The 17,873-nt window shown below is 54.9% G+C and overlaps 1 protein-coding gene across 7 annotated transcripts in view; it reads right to left on the reverse strand.

The window, feature by feature from the left end:
- SLC38A10 (solute carrier family 38 member 10) overlaps window positions 1-17,004 on the reverse strand; it is a 42,548-nt gene extending 25,544 nt beyond the window's left edge. For all 7 annotated transcript variants that reach the window (XM_082373580.1, XM_082373579.1, XM_082373581.1 and 4 more), the window contains exons 1-8: window positions 16,596-17,004; window positions 13,875-13,992; window positions 8,093-8,138; window positions 7,204-7,297; window positions 6,850-6,993; window positions 5,830-5,954; window positions 2,975-3,077; window positions 1,952-2,134 (exon numbers count right to left, since the gene is read on the reverse strand). In XM_082373580.1, the coding sequence (XP_082229706.1) occupies window positions 1,952-2,134; window positions 2,975-3,077; window positions 5,830-5,954; window positions 6,850-6,993; window positions 7,204-7,297; window positions 8,093-8,138; window positions 13,875-13,992; window positions 16,596-16,694 (912 nt within the window). In that variant the 5' untranslated portion in view covers window positions 16,695-17,004. The remainder of the gene's footprint in view (window positions 1-1,951; window positions 2,135-2,974; window positions 3,078-5,829; window positions 5,955-6,849; window positions 6,994-7,203; window positions 7,298-8,092; window positions 8,139-13,874; window positions 13,993-16,595) is intronic.
- Window positions 17,005-17,873: the final 869 nt, after the last annotated feature.

A 17,873-nucleotide genomic window follows, 5' to 3' on the forward strand; every position in this document is an offset into this window, starting at 1 on the left:
ACCACTCAAGTGAAGCTTCAGACCCTTCCAGAACTACAGTTTGGAGGCACCCAATGTCCAGAATTGACTTGCAAAGGCAGCTTTCTTAGGACAGACTAGTGAAGGAGGTTGTTAGGTCTACACCTTCTGACTCAGAATCCTACAGAAATTTACCCAAGAAACACTCCAAGAGGAGAAGAAGAAACGGGCAGCTACATGCAGGAAGAGGGTCACGAGAGTCACCCGTGATAGGTCAAGGGTGAAAGACCAGCAATGAACAGGAAGTGAGAGCAAGGGCTTAGTGACGCTGGGGGTTTCTATGGATACACATGGACTAAAGACAGGAGAAAACACAGCGAGAGGAAATCTGCAAAGAGATGCACACAAACGCCAAGGGGAGCAGAACGGGTCATTTGAATGAGGATGGAGGCATGCAGGTAAGTTTTCCACTTGAATTAACATTTCCTTTAATACCACTACTGATTTTCTAATTTAAAAAATCATAAAAACATGTTATTTACAGAAACACAAATGCTGTTCAGATATGAAGTACATGTTTGCATCAGACAGAGGACCCCATGGCCGCATAAGCTGGCCTGCCGCGCCCCCCAGGGGACACAGCCTTGCTTGGTGCCCAGGTGCCTGAACAGCTCACAGGGGTGGGGCAGGCAGCCAGTTCTTCAGGCCTGGGGCTCTGCCGCAAGGTGTTGTCCCTGGTGGCAGAATCCGTGGGAGGCTGCCTCAACCACGCGCCAAGCCACAGGGACGAGCCCGGCTCCGGCTGTCCTGGAGGCCTAGGCAGCCACCCACCCCGTCTGCCTGCCAGACTCTCCCCTCCCCGCCACCATGGCCTAAGCAGTTCAAGTGGCCACCAGGAGTCCTGGCTGACGCCACAGACCAGGCTCAAGGACTCGGGCGGGAACACAAGAACCACCGCAGAGAGACAGGGCCAACCCCATGCCCTCGCCCTTGGGCACGAGCTACCACAGTTGCACCTCTTGTTGTCGACTGGGCAGGAGTTAGAGAGCCAGGGGAATGTGGGTTCCCACTGTACATTTGGAAAACTGCTTACACAGGACTACATGGCGCTGGGCCTACACACACGACAGCAAACAAAACAGCCTCTCTCAAGGTTCAGATGTCCTTCGTCAAATTATCAAAATTTTCCCTTACACAAATGTAAAGAGAATGGTGGCCTGACCCCAGCGTTCATCTGCCCACCCGGCCGGCCATTATCAGCTCCTGTCAGTTAAACCGGCTCTTCTGAGTTCCCAACCACTCCTCTCCCACAGGGTTGTGCTGAAGCAAGCCACTGATTTCCTGGTACTTCTCCGATGTGGGGGACAGCAGGGAAGTCACAGGACACGAGCCTAACCTGCTTGGACACTGGGCCTGACTCCACATCTCCTGCTGGAATCGACCCGATTGATCTGGGGCTCTGTCCTCCAAAGTTGGTTAAAAAAAAGATCCCTATTAAAGGGTTTCATTTTAATTGGAGTTTTTTTGTTTGTTTGTTTGTTTTAATACATTTATTTATTTATTTATTTATTTTTGGCTGTGTTGGGTCTTCGTTTCTATGCGAGGGCTTTCTCTAGTTGTGGCAAGCGGGGGCCACTCTTCATCGCAGTGCGCGGGCCTCTCACTATCGCAGCCTCTCTTGTTGTGGAGCACAGGCTCCAGAAGCGCAGGCTCAGTAGTTGTGGCTCACGGGCCTAGTTGCTCCACGACATGTGGGATCTTCCCAGACCAGGGCTCAAACCCATGTCCTCTGCATTAGCAGGCAGATTCTCAACCACTGCGCCACCAGGGAAGCCCTTAATTGGAGTTTTTAATTTTTAACTAGGAAAAACTTTTCCTACTACCGCCCAGGAAAATAAAGAACTAGCAAAAGCCACCTGAGGACAACATAACTGAGACCAGGACAGAGACAATTCCCGGCAGAACGCCGTCCGAGGGGCCCTGAGCACCTTACCTGCTGCTCGAAAAGCAGCGTGTTCAAGGCCTGTCTGCAGGGCAGGATCATCATGGGGAAGCCCACGGCCACGGACATCATGAAGCCCACACGGATCATCTCGGTCACCAGGTTGGAAGGAAAATGCATGAGCACGTTGCCCGCGGTGGCCTCGGTGAAGCTCACGTAGCCGAAGAAGCCCACCTGCGGGGGGACGACAGAGGGATGGGGGCGGTATGTGGTGAGAGGGGCGCACCCTCCCTGGAACAGCCGCGAGCCTCATCACGAGCAGCTGCAGCAAGACCAAGGCCCCCCAGCTCCTGGCTCGTAAACATCCTCCTTGACGAGCAGAGGCTGCAGGCCTAAAGGTGACAGTCCGATGTGGCTTCTCCCCACTTGGACAACAGGGCACCAAGAGAAGGGAGCTGCCTGCATGGAAAGGGAGCACCGGAATGCCCCATGAGCCCCGCAGAGGGGCCGGACTTAATCTGGTTCAAAACCCAAACCATGGGGTAAATCAAGGTCCCCACGAGCTCAGGCTCAGCGTGGACAACAATCTGACAGACCATTTGTAAAAACTGACAAGAATGGCGGAACCACAAAGTTCAGGGAAACAAGCCAGACTCTCAGTGAATTTGTATCTCTATTTGCCATGTAAAAAAACAACGAAGAGGAGAATTAAGAAGACTGGAGAGAAAATCTACCAAAACATGAACTGTATCTGCATCTGCGGGCTGGAACTTGTGATATTCTTTCTCTGCTATTTTACTCTCTCCAATTTCTCACTGATGGACCACCTTTCTACAGCAAATCAGCAGAGGTCTTGGGGAGGCTCCAGGCCCTGCGCTGAGGCACCCGCGCTCCTCCCGGGATGGGGACAACACCACCACCTGGGGAGCGGGCTCGCAGGTGGCCCTGGAGCTGAGCGGAGGCGCAGAGCTGCCTGGCAGCCTGCGGGCACTGGGATGGGAGGGAGCAAGGGCAGGCCTGCGCTGGGGGACTGGAGGAACTGTGCAAGGGGGTGGGGTGTGAAAGGGTTCCTACCATGACGTAGAAGGTGGTGACCACATTGAGGGAGGAGGCGAAGATGGAGCTCATGGCTTTCACTGATGGCTCATCCAGGCTGTCATAGGTGGGCAGGACCTGGCTGTATAAGAACGAGCGACTTCACGGAGCCGATTCCAGAGACAGACACACCTCCCCCAGAGCCCCAGCCGAGTCTCCACACCTGCCTTCCCACCACGCTGGCCACCACCGGAGCCGAGGCTGAGCTCTCACAATACTACAGACAGTACTCAGAGCCCTCCCCGAACGTGCTCTCTGTAAACATTTCAGAAGTGCCACAGGATGAAAGGCCGTTTGTTCCACTGCAGCAGGAGCGTGACCGCTCCGGGCTGGGCTGAAGCACCTCATGTTTACAGGGGAAGCAGGAAGCGGTTCAGAGCATCGCTGTCAAAAGAATGGAAAGTTAAACAAACAAGCCGGGCTGCCTGCCCATCTCAGCGCCTCAGCGAGGGGCTCGGAGCCGGCGTGGACCCAGCTCTGCGACGGGAAGAGTGGCTTCAGTCCCTCGGCCCACAGCCAGCAGGGCAGCGCTGCCGGGCCTGGGAGGGATGCGTCCATGCAGGCTCTCTGCAAACAGCAGGCAGGGACCCGGCACCTGCGAGAGGTGGGCCCCACGGAGGCAGACAGGAAGGGGTGGGGGGTAGGGAGCCGGGGGCCGGGGGCGGGGGTATGGGGGGGGCTCCTGTGCAGCCCTGAGAGGAGAAAGCAGGGTGACACTGTGCTGAAGGCTCAGGCTCGGCACCAAGGGAGACAGGGCCAGCGGTCACGCCACGCGGGAGGCCGGGAGGGGGCGCGTCAGGACATAAATGAAACCACAATAGTCAGCAGAGCCAAATCCCAAAACCGCCTTAAAAAAAGTGAAAGGAGAACAAAGAGGACGCGCTAACATTATTAACAGCAAACGACAAGGATGAGGATGGGGGAGGCCTGGCCGGCAGAAGCTGGCACCGTCCCCCGGCCCTGCACACCATCCCATCAGCTACCCCCAGTGGGCAGGGGTCACAGCAGACAGCTGTCCCCACCTCGGCCCGGCGGAGGGCAGCGGGTGGCCACACGCCCATGCAGCCCAGGGAGGCGGCAGAGGACCTGCAGGGGAACTGGCACCATCATCTGGGTGCTGACCAGCTCCTTGGGCCAGAGTGGGGTCCATGCCAGGGAGCCCCAGCACCAGATCTCAGCACAAGGGTGTCCCGCCCCGGCCCCCAGCACACACAGGGAGAAGTCCCTGCCCAAGAGCCGCTGACACTGCGGGGAGGGGGCTGTGCCCTGAACGTGGGGATGGATGGGTGTGGAACGGCCACGGTCCCCGCCTTCCTCCAATCCTGCCTGGGCCCCAAGGACCCCTGATGGTGGCAGCCAGACCCCCACGGCGGGCCAACCCAGCACCCGCAGAGCACTTGCCCACCTCGCTGAGCAGCCCTGTGACTCAGTTTACCTGAGTCAGAGGAGTCCGCCTGTCCCCCTGCACAGCCTGGCCCTCCACGTGCTCAGTGCTCTCTCCGAGCTTCTCTGGGCCGCAGGGCCAAGTGGTCCTGCACCACCATGTACTCATTTACTGCGAACTCAGACCAGAAAGGGCCACACAGTGATGGCACAGCGGAGGCCTGGCCCGTCCAGGACGGGGAGACCAGCCACACAGCCGGCCCGTGGTCACCCGGCAAGAGCAGCAGGGCCCCCGCCCCCCACGTGCTCTGGGGCAGACATGCAGGGCAGGGAAGAGCCATCTCTGCCCTTGGATGCCCCCAGCTCTGGACCCCTCAGCATCGCTCCCCAGGGAACGTGGGTGCCTCTGCAGGCCCTGTGCCCTCCGTGAGCGGCAGACGGGACATGTGCTCACAACCCCTCCGGAACCCATAACTCCACCTGAGAACCAAACCCAGCAGACGTGCCTGACTACAGAGCAGCCGCCACCAAAAGCCCGACCAGGGTTTATTTTCAAAGAAGCAAACTCAGACAAAAAGGACAACCGGTAACTAGGTACATGGCAAAAGGATGTAACTTCTGTCACTGATTGTAACGGGGACATTAAACAGCAAGAGTGGAGAGCGTTCTGGTGGAAACCAAGCTGCCAAGAGAGACGAGAAGTGGGAAACCATGATTTGGATCTCGCGTGTGGGTGTAAACACAGCAGTCTGGACAGTCTCATCTGTCACGCTAGTTTACGACTGGCACAGTTGATGCCCGTAGAGCTGTGCGGGGCTGCTCTGCCAGCCCCCCGCCACCGATGGTCCCTTCCTATCCCCGCCGGATTTACGCCTCTCTTTTGAGCAGGTTACCACCTGACTGGGCATGAATCACAGGCTCCTGTCATTTGGTAGAGAAGATAAGGCTACTGGAATTAAGGAAATAGCTGCTCTGCATTTACAAAGCCCTGCGTGCCAGAGAGCGCACGCCTGCTCACGTGCACGCGCGCACACACACACGGGCCTCTGAAAGCATCCCAGCGGCAGTCTGAAGTCAATGTTTGTGCAATTTCCTCTTAAATATTCTCACACGAACAGCTAAATTCTGGCAAAATGCTCAGGACTCTGTGAGTCAGATGGTTTGGGGCTGTTCTGTGTTCCCCACAGCCAACTCTACTCGTGGGGGATTTGGCAAACTCGGCGCTCTCACCAACAGTGCCGGCAACACATCTCGGGAATAAAGTCGATTTCTCCCTCAGTAAACATCTAACTCCCACCCTGAACCCAAAGCAGGAAGGCCACGGTGAAGAACACGTTACTCCTCGTGGCCTGGATCATCCACTGAAGAAAACGGTGCTTCCCTCTCCCAGGATCGTAGCCCCACCTCGTAACACACTCACACGCGGGGCCCCGGGAGCAGGCAGTACTTACGACTGGCAGGCAAAGGACATGCCAAAGATGGGGATGCAGCGGAAGACGCCCTCCCAGCGGATGTAGCTGACTCGCCGCAGCCACTGCCCACCAAAGAGGCCGTGCTTGAGGGAGGAGAGCATGATCTGTGAGGAGAAGAAAGCGGAGCTTGGCACGAGGCAGCAGACACAGGTGGGACCCGGGCCAGGGCCAGGCCAGGAATGGATGCTGCCCGCACCACAGTGGGAAAGAGACAGCCTGCAGGCTCTGGCACAGTGCAGCCTGGTGCCACCAGCTGGAGGGGCCGGGGGTGGTGCACGGTCCCGGGGCCGCTGCCCTCTGCTGTGCTGCAAGCTGGCCGGGTGCTGCCCAGAGAAGCGCACGCTGCAGGGCCTCCTGATATCGGGGGCAGCTGCCTGTCCAGGGCTGCTTAGCGCAGACGGTAAGCAACGAGGCCCACCTGGTGGGCCCCAGTCGCCTCCGGGACAGGACAGTCCCCCAACCTGGCAGGTCCTTGCCGGTCCTGCACGGGCATGATTTAAAAGACAAACCCATCAAGGACAGGGCTGTCTGGAGAGAAGGGGAACGGTCACTGGGCTGGCCCTCATGGCCAAGGGATGCTGGGAACACCGCCCGGTGCTCGGTCTTCTAAGGAAAGCCCACTGCACAGATTCTCTCGTTCTGCTTCCGCAGGACTGATCAGGGGCTCAGGCCCAAGGGCTCCCACTGAGGGCCTCCCAGGCTTGGGAGGAAAGGGGCACCCTGAGTGTTAACTCCACGCTGCATCCCACCCCCAGCCTGTGATAAACACTCACTGGAAAACAACTGCTCGCCCCCTTGTGACAAAAGGCTGGCCTCGTGACCCCTGGCCACAAACCCCACATAAAAGGTCTTTCGTGAACTGAGGAGCATCACACTTTCACTCCCTGCCCTGGAGGCCTCCCCTCCCCTGCTGGCCCTGTCTATCCACCGTGCCCCTGTGGACGAATCTGCATCACCTTGCTGCCATCCTTGGAAGGCAGCTGGCGGCCCAACACTCACCACGAACATGAACACGGTGTAGAAGATGAGGGCCATGGCGCTGAAGGACTGGATGGAGGCCATCATGTTCCTCTGCAGGCTGAGTGGGAGCACGATACACAGGGACACCGCGAAGAGCAGGAGCATGCGGAAGGTGCCGGTGACCTGGAGGGAGCGCCAGGCGTTGCCCCAGTGAATCCCTGGGTTTCCCAGCCACAGCCCCGGCACTGACCCAGGGCCCAGGGAGCTTCACCACACAGCATGTTGGTCTCGGCCCCCCTCCCGCTCCCCATGTGAGATGTGGATTTAAACGGTGTCCCTGGGCTGCCACGCAAGCAGCCACAAGCCTTCCAACGCACCTGCAGATGTCCTTACCTGAAACCCAAACAGCCGAGCAAAGAAGTTGGACCCCAAGTCGCCAATCACAACGTAGAAGGCGATGCAGGTTCCCAGCATCAGCCCAATCATGCTGCAAGGAAGGCAGGCGTGGGCTTGAGAGCTGAGCACCAGGGTCCCGGGGAGCCCCAGACGTGCCCCCATCCCTGCTGGGTGGCCGCTGACACGCAACAACCCAAGGGAGGGGCTGAGTGGGAGACATGGTATCAACATTCAACGGTTTACAGGGTTTGGCTGTGGAGTTTGCTATTTTACTCAGAATGAGTACTGAGTATTGAGTATTGGTATTACATTTTTCTCTCCACAGGAGGTTCTAAAAGTTCTTTCAGGTGCTACAAAAATGCACTGTGATGTTAGACAAGTTAAAAGAACAATTGACTGCTTCAGAAAGGGTTATCCTTTTCAGTTTGCAATTCCCTAATTTAGAAGCCTAAAAGTGCAATTTCCCAGCCATTTTTTCATCTCATAAAATTTTACTCCAAAGGGAGAATATGAGTTTAATGCCACCTTTATGCAACAGTGTCCGGGGCAGGGGGCGGGGTGGGGGGTGCGTACGAGCTTCAGGAACAGAACCAAGAGATGAAGTGCAGCCGAGGGAGCGCCCCCTCGCTATGTTCCCTGGGTTTTCCATTTGTATATTTTTCTTAGTAAGACTTAAATAAGGCTTTCAGCTTTGACACTAATCATTTTAAGGGTACGATAAATTGAACTTTCAGCTATTTAGTAAGTAACACTTCAGAGAAATATTTCAAGCTATGAACCAATCCGCATCTAAAACATACGGCTCATTGTGTAACAATCCTCCAGTTTCTCTTTGGCCACAAGTGAAGAACAGAGAGAATTACCCCAACAGAACGGCACCACCTACCTGGTCTCCACCAGCATCTTCCCTGCTTTTCCGTAGGCGTGCAGCGCTAGTGGGCGGAGGGTGGGGGAGAGAATGAACAGCTCAGTCCAACAGTGGGAGAAGCACATCAGTAAAAATGTTACCAATAAAAGCTGTGAAAGGCAATTTGACAAAAACCTGCAGGTCTGGAGTTCCATGGGAGTAAAGGGGATATTTTAAAATCTTGGTCCCATGCTTTTTTTCAGATCTACCTTCAACAAACAAAAATCACAGAAAATAAGAACAAAGCCAGTGTGGGTTGGTTTTCTCACACACACAAAAAAAAAGAGAGAAAAGAAAAGGAAAGAAAAAAGACAAGAAAAACCATGCCAGCGAAGTAACAGTTTCTCTCTGGGCAAGCCGGGCAGCTGTGAAGGAGGCTGAAAGAGGCCTGCCTGAGGCAGAAGCTGCACGGGGGTGGGGGGTGCGGGGTGCCCAGGAGGGCTGTCAGCCCAGCCCCAGTACATCTGGTTTTCACAGCCACACCAAGGGGACCTGGCTAAGGGCCGCTATGTCCCCTCTGTGATTTCAGAAGAAAATCTCAAATGTGGTACTTTGGGACAGGAGGGGACAAGTGCATTCGGGCCTGCCCCCACTTGCCCTGCTGGTGAAGGGCGCATCCTACAGCGGAGAGGAGCCCCTCTGCCCTTCCTTCCTGACAGTGGAGCTGCTTCTAGCAGAGGCGAGATTAAGAGCTGACTCAGCAGGTCCCTCCCAGGACCTAACAGTGGCCCGGAACCCCTGCGTCCCGTCCCCACAGTCCAGCAGGACGAGGGCAGAGAGAAGCTCTGGTCTCCCAGGAGCAAGCAGAAGGGGGTGCGTGTGACAGCACAGCCCCAGCTTCCTGCCCCTGTCCCTCCCTCACACAGCGCCAGGGCTGCCCAGGAGACTGGGAAAGTAGAGAACACGAAGGCCGATTGATATGAATGAGTCCAAAGACCCTTGTTCCTTTCAAATTACTTAGGAAAAGGCACGACACTGCCAAAAGCAAGTGAGCGTGGCACCTGACCTGGGCTGCACAGCCACAGGGCAGGTGGCCTTGAGAAGCAAAGGGGGTCACTCTGCTGGGGAGGTCACTCCAGCCTCCCGGCTTGTCTGACTACTGCACAGACACTCGCACCTCAGGGTCATCTAAGACACAGAGCCCGGTGCCCCAAACGTGAAGGTGCCTGGGGCCCAGCCATCCCATTCCTTTTCCTTCTCCAAAAAGAAGCTGAGCATCTCAGCGTATTCCAAATGCTCAGACCACCCTGCCAGAGAAAGTTCTAGAACACACCTGCATTCTGGACAGAGGAAGCTAAAGTTGCTCTAGGAAGCCAGAGGTCAAGTCGGGAGGTGGCACCTCTTCACCCAGAAAGACTCGACTGGTTCCTAGAACGACATCCTCATGGGGCTGCCCCCAAGTTGCTACCTGTGCTGAGACGGCCTGTGGTTCCAGCCCCGTTCTCACCCTTTCCTCACCTGGGCCAGCCCCCCCCACACCCCACCCACCACTTCAAATGTCCATCCCTCAGTAACCTCTAATCCCGAGTCACAGATACAAACACCTGGCAGCCCCCCGGCCCTCAGCCTCTCGCCTGTCAAGCCGGGGACTGCCCTCCTGCCCCTCTGGGCCGGAACCACAGCACCAGACCTGCCCCGAGAGGCTAGGAGGAGTGGGCAGGGTGGTCTCTGAGAAGGCACATCCCTTCCCCACGCTCCTGGGTTGGGCCTTCCCTCTCCATCTGTGACAGGCTCGCTGCAGCTCACGGGCCAGGCCTCACGGGGGCCAGGAGCCGGCACTCCCACCAGGTGCGGAGCCAGGACTGGTGTCAGGAGGGACTCTCCAGTCTCCCCAGAGACACTGGCTCAGCTCGTCCTCCTGGGGCCATGGCCTCGCCCACGGCTCCACGGCCGCTGTGCACACAGAGCTGACCCTTAGCCCGCCTCGTTGAGTGTGGGACCCCAGCCCCACTCCCATACTCACCACCCACAGTCCAAAGCCTCCTGCCCGCCAGGCAGAGCGAGGAAGCACGCACCAAACCGTGCTGTTCAAGCTGAGGGTGACGACCTCAACCCAGCCCTCCCCAGAGCCAGGCCTTGGATGGCAGCTGACTCCCCACTGCCATCCGCCAGGGGATGATGAGCATTTGCTGGAAAGATGAGGGGTAGGGGGTGCAGAGAATCCTGGGTTCTAGAAAGGTTGGTTTTACAACCCTCATTTCCCAAGCCAAGTATCCACAGGTACAGGTCACGCAACCGCAGACAGGCAGGGAGGGACAGGCCCTCTGCAGGCCCCACCCAGCCCATGAGCGGGCAGCAGGCTGACCAGGGCCACAGAAACCTGGGCGGGCGGATGACAGGACCACAGACATGGTGCCAGAGCATCTGCTGCGCACAACTGAGCACTCCGAGGTGGTGGCGAGGCCCGGCCACCCTCCTCGGGCAGGGCCCGGGTCAGAGTGGCCTCGAGGGGGCCACAACTTCTAGGGGCAGTTGACTATCTGACATAGCTGTGTATCTTCTGAAAATGGGGTTTGAAAAGTCCACTCAAAAGTATGCCATGCAGGCCAAGGGAGCAGCAGGTAAGAAGTGGATAAAATTAACAGAACCAGCCCATAAGCAACAAACAAGACACCACAAAAACACATACAAAACACCAATAAAAAATCCACCAGTGCTGTATTTCCCCAAACTGGCAAAGTTCATTCTCCAGCGATGCCTACGCACTGGCCAGAGCGGAGTGGGCAGAGCTATGGTCATTTCCAGAGACGAACCAAACAGAAATATCACAAACTCAAACACCAGAAAACCACCCACCTGTTCCTCGGAGCGCAGACAGTTTAAAAAGGTTATTTGTTCAAGTTGCGACGGCCTTTCTAGGAATTTCTGCACCATGGCCTGCACTGTCTCCAGGTCTGTCCATCTCCTTGACCCCCACCTGCCTGATGCCCATGGGCCCAGCAGACAACATGCGTTGGGGGCTCTGTTGACAGAGGCCGTATGTCCCCGGGCCTGAGGCACGAGGATGCAGTGAGCACCCTCCTCCTGGGCCACCTTCTCCGGCTGCAGCGCAAGCTCTGGGCCAGGAGAAGGCAGAGGACAAGAGAAAGGCCTGCAGGCAGCAGGAGATGGCTCAGGAAGCGTGGGAGGGTTGCTGGCCCACAGGGTCGAGAGATTCCCATCTCTTCCTGTCTAGGCCCCTCCTTTCCAAGCGGTGGGGCCTCTCCATTTCTGAGACTGTGCCAAGACACAGCCAGGACGAAGGGCAGCTCATGCTGCAGGCTGGGCCTGGGGGACTGTGGGAGTTCACACAACTGAGCCATCTTGTTTGGTACCGAAGACATGACCAGAGACCACTGGTGGTTTCAGATCCTTTTTGCTTCTAGCAGTTAGAATTGGGCTGCAGTCACCACAAGCAGTTAAAGGTAGGAGCCCCAGCCAGCCATGCAGAAGGGTGTCCATGGGTAGTTTTCTTCAATCTTTCACAGCTAGCCAAACCAGTTTGCCTTCTCAGGGACTTTCTAAGAATACTCAGACAGACAGCTGTCAAAAACCATGGCCTCCCCAGGTCAGGGTCACCCATCCTCTTTCAGGGCACAGCCAAGCACTTCGTGGGATGTCTGCTACAGGAACCCTCAGTGGGGAGAAAGAGTCACCCTAAAGGCCATGGCCCCACAGACGGAGGAAGGAACCTGCCCAGGAGCACATTTCATCCCAAGTAGAATTTGGTCTCATGTGGGGGGCAGGGCAGGGCGCAAATTTAGCTGATAAATTTCACTTCCCCAAGTGACTCCAATAGCAATAAAAGAGTCTGACAGGGACTTCCCTGGTGGCACAGTGGTTAAGAATCTGCCTGCCAATGCAGGGGACACGGGTTCGAGCCCTGGTCTGGGAAGATCCCACATGCCGCGGAGCAACTAAGCCCGTGCGCCACAACTACTGAGCCTGCGCTCTAGAGTCTGTGAGCCACAACTACTGAGCCCACATGCCACAACTACTGAAGCTCACGCGCCTAGAGCCCGTGCTCTGCAACAAGAGAAGCCACCGCAGTGAGAAGCCCGCACACTGCAACGAAGAGTAGCCCCTGCTCACTGCAACTAGAGAAAAGCCTGCGCACAACAAAGAAGACCCAATGTGGCCAAAAATAAATAAATAAATTGATTACTTAAAAAAAAAAAAAACTTAAAAGAAAAAAAGGTCTGACATCACCATTCTCATCAGAACGGAGAGAGAAGGAAGTAGTCCTTCAGTTTTGAGGTCAGAACAAATGCAAGTACCTCCATGCCAATGCAAAGTAGGCAGACTGGAAGGAAACCAGAGGTCACGCTGCCAAAGGCCCACATGTGGGGCCTGCAGATGTTTTTATTTTGTTTGGCTCCTGGAACTCCGCACACCATTTCCTCTTGCTGCCTCCTCTCTGCCGTGAGAGCTGTGAGCTGAGGGCCCAACCAGGCCCTCCACGAGCAGACCCAGCATCCTGGCCACACACCAGCTGGAGGGTCAGAGACTTCCAGCCGAAGGACAGGAATTTTCCCCAGAAGTGCTCAGGACCAGCTCCTGAGACCATGTGCATCGGTATTTCAACACCCACACCATATATGCCCAGAATGGAGTGCAGAGCCAAAAGTTCCGAGGCGGTGGAGAGAATGCAGCCTGCACACACCACCCTGAGGGGGGAAGGAGAGTGGGGGACCCTGCCCTCAGAGCCAAGTTGCCCAGGAAATAGTCCAAACTGAAAGGAGGCGGAAAGCACAGCCTTCTCTGCCTCGACTGAAATCAAAGGAAGAAAGAAAGATCTAGAGGAAACGAAATTGCAACCAACAGCAACAGGAGACAGGACAGCACTGAGGAGATGGTGACTTGCTCCCAGCTACGAACCCGAGCCCAAGGACAGTCTGCCCATGGCGTTCAAAGTGGGGATGTACAGCAAGATCCCAGTCAGGCAGCTCGGAAGGAAGGCTCTGGGGACTCTTGGGCACAGGAGCAGAGGCTGCTGAGGCTGCCTGAACTGGGAGAGGGCTCTCTGTGTGGATCTGCATAAAGGGGAGACAGGAGAATAAGTATCACCTCAATTTTAAAATGTGTGTTGATGTTAACAGTTTTTTGGGGTTTTTAAAATTTTTTTTAAATTAATTAATTAATTAATTAATTTTTGGCTGCGTTGGGTCTTTGTTGCTGCACGTGGGCTTTCTCTAGTTGCGGTGAGCAGGGGATACTCTTTGGTGGGGTATGCGGGCTTCTTATTGTGATGGCTTCTCTTGTTGCGGAGCACGGCCTCTAGGCGCACGGGCTTCAGTAGTTGTGGCACGCGGGCTCAGTAGTTGTGGCTCGCGGGCTCTAGAGCGCAGGCTCAGTAGTTGTGGTGCAGGGGCTTAGTTGCTCCGTGGCATGTGGGATCTTCCCAGACCAGGGCTCGAACCCGTGTCCCCTGCATTGGCAGGAGGATTCTTAACCACCAGGAAAGCCCAACAGTTTTCTTTTAATTGCATTAAATTTTAAAATAAGAAACTGCTGTTCAAAGGACTCTTTAAGAATAAAGTGGAAGAAAAGTAATTAAAAGAATAAGGCCCAGGGACTTCCCTGGCGGTCCAGTGTTTAAGACTCCACGCTTCCAATGCAAGGGTCACGGGTTCAATCCTTGGTCGAGGAACTAAGATCCCACATGCCGCATGTGCGGCCAATAAAAAAGAGAATAAGGCCCAAACCCCCAGATTGAGATGCTGCACTTCTTAAGAAGGTACTGAGAAAGGTCCAGCGCCCCCTGGGGAGGCGATGCGCTCACCCAGGCCGGCGTAGGTCCTCCGCTTGCTCAGGCTGGCGGCTTTCACCAGGAACATGCACGACTGGTGCGTCATCCAAGAACAGAAGACCAAGAGCAGGGCCCCCAGGACGATGCCACACTGTAGGGTTGGGAGAAAAAGAGATGTTAACAAAATAAAACTACCCGGCATCTTTACCTCTCACACTGAACAGCATGTGCGACAACCAATAGCCCTCCCCGTGGTCCCCGCCCCCTAGACACGAGGCCCCAGCTCTGTTTCATTCCCGTGCCTAAGGGTGGTGGTTCCTAGCACTAAAAGGACAATTTCCTGGATGTGGTGGCCATAGGCTCTGTCCAGAGACATAAAGCCTGTGCCTGACCCCAAAAGAGCACCAGGGACACCGTTTCCTTCCCAGCCCCTCCCAGAGTCTCAAGGAACAGCAAGGGGTTGCCAGTCTCCCCAGTTCCCTGCAAACACCCTACAGCAAACCACCTTCCAGCCACTTGGATCAACAGCTACGAGTGATAAACACATTCTGGAAGGAAGAGATTAAAAATGACATTTACGCCTTTCTTATAAGTTAAACAGACACTCACCATCTGACCAGCAATTGCACTCCTAGGTATTTACCCAAAAGAAATGAAAACATGTGTTCATGCACAAACCTGCATGCCAATGTTTACAGCAGGTTTATCTGTAATCCAAAAACTGAAGAAACAACCAACTGTCCTACTAGCATCTAGCAGAGTGGAACGCACACACAGCCCACGACCCAGCTCTCCTGCACGCAGGTCACCACCCCACAGAATGCGTCCACGGGGTCAAAGCCTGTACACATGTTCCTAAGCACTCCAAATAGGAAACACCATGCCTGCCTAATAAAGGTTAAAACACAGATAAATTGAGGAATGCTAGCCAGACATCGAAATGTACCTACAACATGATCCATTCATGTAAAGTTAAAATCTAGCAACACTGACCTGTGGCACTGGAGGTAGGAGGGGGCACCCTCAGTAAGAAGGCAGGGCTGGAGGGTGCTGGCAATGCTGTGCTCCTTAATCTGGGAACTGGCTACATGTGTTTGTTAACGTTATGAAAATCCATCAAGAGTACACCTAAAATGTGTCCACTTTTCTGTATGCATGTTACACTTCAATAAAATGTTAATTCTTTTGGAAAAGTACCCAAATTACTAAAACCAAACAAACAAAAAACGCAAACCAAAACTTTTTTTAAATGACCTGGCTGCCAGATCAAAACACATTATCTCCAAATTGCCCGTTGGCCTCACATTGTGTTCTGGCTGACGGCTTCTCACAGAGAAGATGCTGAGTGATGAGTGAGAGAGTGTCCTAACTCAGCCAGGCCCTCGGGGCAGGGCAAACCACTTCCAGGTCTTGGCTTGCATGCAGACCCCCCCTCTAAGCTCTTCCCCGGGCAAGTCTGCCTGGCCCATGTTCAAATGCTCTGGCAGGGGCCTCGTGCCCAGCACACGGCAGATACTCAAATCTGAATCACCAGAACCCTGCCATGGTGGCACTTGGCAGACAGGCATCAAGGATGACAGCACTGCATTTACAGACGCAGGACCAGCCAACTACACATCCCAGGATGCAGTTCTGTGCCAGACAAGTCGCAATGCACGCTGGGACATGTAGTCCTTCCAGAAACAGAGGTGGCCGGCCCACACTGGGATTCACATACCGAGACACAGATGTTGCCCCAGGGCTTCTAGAAGCCGCCAGCGTGGCCTTCCACATAGGCCTGCAGTCTCTGTCCTCCTGCCAACATGCTCACCAACCAAGTCAGGTCAACCACTCACACGGGAACCGTAAACGCATTTTCTTTCTTTTTGCTATTTTTATCCAAAATATACTAAATATGAAAAATGCAAAGTGTTAATCTAAAATTAAACGACTGGTGCCCATTTTCAGTTCCAAAATGTCCATCTTATTTTCATTTTTTCCACCTATTTGGTTTCATCACATAAGACTGGTCTTTGAAGCCTTGCTGGCCACCTGTTCTTCTCTGGTGTCCCACTCCTCCTCCCCAACCCTTAAGCAACCCAGCTAGTGGACAGCTCCTGCCCTAGGAGGCAGGTGGAGCAGCACCTCCACCGTGGCACACAGGAAGCTAAGAAGTTCATTTTTAGGAAAGAAATTACCCAATTTGATAATTCCATCAATCTCCCTTTTCTAATGTACCAAATGCCTATTTGTGAATTAAACAGAAGCCAAATGAATCCACACCTCAAAAATGGTGAGTTTCTTTCATGCAGTATTTAATGTTGGGATGACACCAATTTTTGAACATTTCAGATTTTTTCATTCAAGGTAACATTGGTATACAGTGAAACGCAGAGATCTTAAGCGTACACTCTGGAGAATTTAGTAATCACCTTGTAACCAACACCCCAATCTAGTTCCAAGGCCTGGGGGTTTGACTTGTGTGCTTCTGAATACAAGTGAAGTCAGGTCAGAGTTTAAAAAAAAAATAGTAAAGAAAAAGAACACTGAATCCTGTGGTCACTTTCCATTTTTGAAAGATCATTTTGCTTTGCTACACTTGCACTTCGGTCTGACGCTATTAATTGTGCTTAAGTTTTTCACTGAGGAAATTCCTTCGGTTTCTCTTGCAGCCCCGAGGCGGGCGAGCTGCGGGGCCGCCTCCCCCAGCCCTAGTTCCCGTGAGGGGATGAGCCCGGGGCGGCGAGGGCGGCGACCACTGCCCACTGGACTCACCTGTTTGAAGCAGAAGGGCATGGTGAGGACACTGACACCTACTATGCTGTTCACTATGTTCGTGATCAGCCCCCAGTTGGAGGCGGCGGCCGCAGTCATAGCGTGGGGTCTGGGAGCCCGGGAGCCCCAGTCCAAGGCGCCGGGACGACGGTGGGGCGCGAGACCCTGAGGGGGACGGGTGGCTGCCTGGAGGAGGCGGCCTCGCGGGAAGGCGACGGGAGTGGTCAACCTCCAGACCCCGCCAGACCCCGCGGCCGCCTCATGGCTTCGTCCCCCGCTGGCTCTCTTTGGCCACCCCCGTGTCCCCACGCCCAGACCTGGAGGAGCCGCGGGGTGCCAGCCAGGAACACCTCAGCCCGGCTTCGCAGCTGCCCTGGCACACACACACACTTCCGCCTTCCGCGGGCTCCTCTGCCCGGAAGTGACGACAAGGAGGCGGGGCTCGGGCAAGGCGCTCAAGACGAGAGGCGGGCCTGGGTGGAGCCTGCGGGGGCGGGGCCTGGGGAAGGCGGGAGGGAGAGGCCTGGGGGCGGGGCTTGGCGGGGCGCAAACCAATGAGAGGTGGGGGCTGGGTCTGCGGGGTAGGGCCTGCGGGGCGGGGCCGGGAGGCCGCTCACCTGTCCCAGCACCCCGCTAATCCTCCTGTGGACCTGGGATCCTGAGCCGTGTCTTTCAGGACCTAGAGCACAAGGAACTCGCCCCTGCGAGTTCCATTGTCACATACATATGGTATCATCAGTTTGGCCAATCTGGTGAATAAAATGGAATCTCACTGTGGTTTTTAATTTGTTCTCCCTAATTACAAATGAGGTTAATCATCTACTCATATTTTTACTGTCCATTCACATTTCTTCTTGAAATGCTTATTCATTTTTGCCCATTTTTCTAATTAGCTGTTGATCTTACGAATTTTGCGTTCTTTCAATGTGCTTAGTAAGTAGCCCTGTGTCCCTCAATTGGAGTTTGTCTGATGTCTCCTCATTATATTGGTTTTTCATTGCTGTCATAACAAATCACCACAAATTTAGCAGCTTAACCAACACAAATCTGCTCTTACCGTTCTGGGGGTCAGAAGTCCAGAATGGATCTCACCGGATTGAAATCAAGATGTGAGCAGGTCGCCCCCTTTCTGGAAGCTCTCGTGGAGACTCCATTTCCTACTCATTGGGTAGCTGGCAGAATTCAGTTCCTTCCGGTGGTAGGACCAAGGCCCCCGTTTTCTTGCCAACCGAAAACTGAGGCCCGTTCCCAGTTTCTAGAGGCTGCATTCCCTGGCTC

Source organism: Balaenoptera borealis, assembly GCF_965194805.1.
Source record: "Balaenoptera borealis genome assembly, chromosome: 20".
Taxonomy (NCBI): domain Eukaryota; kingdom Metazoa; phylum Chordata; class Mammalia; order Artiodactyla; family Balaenopteridae; genus Balaenoptera; species Balaenoptera borealis.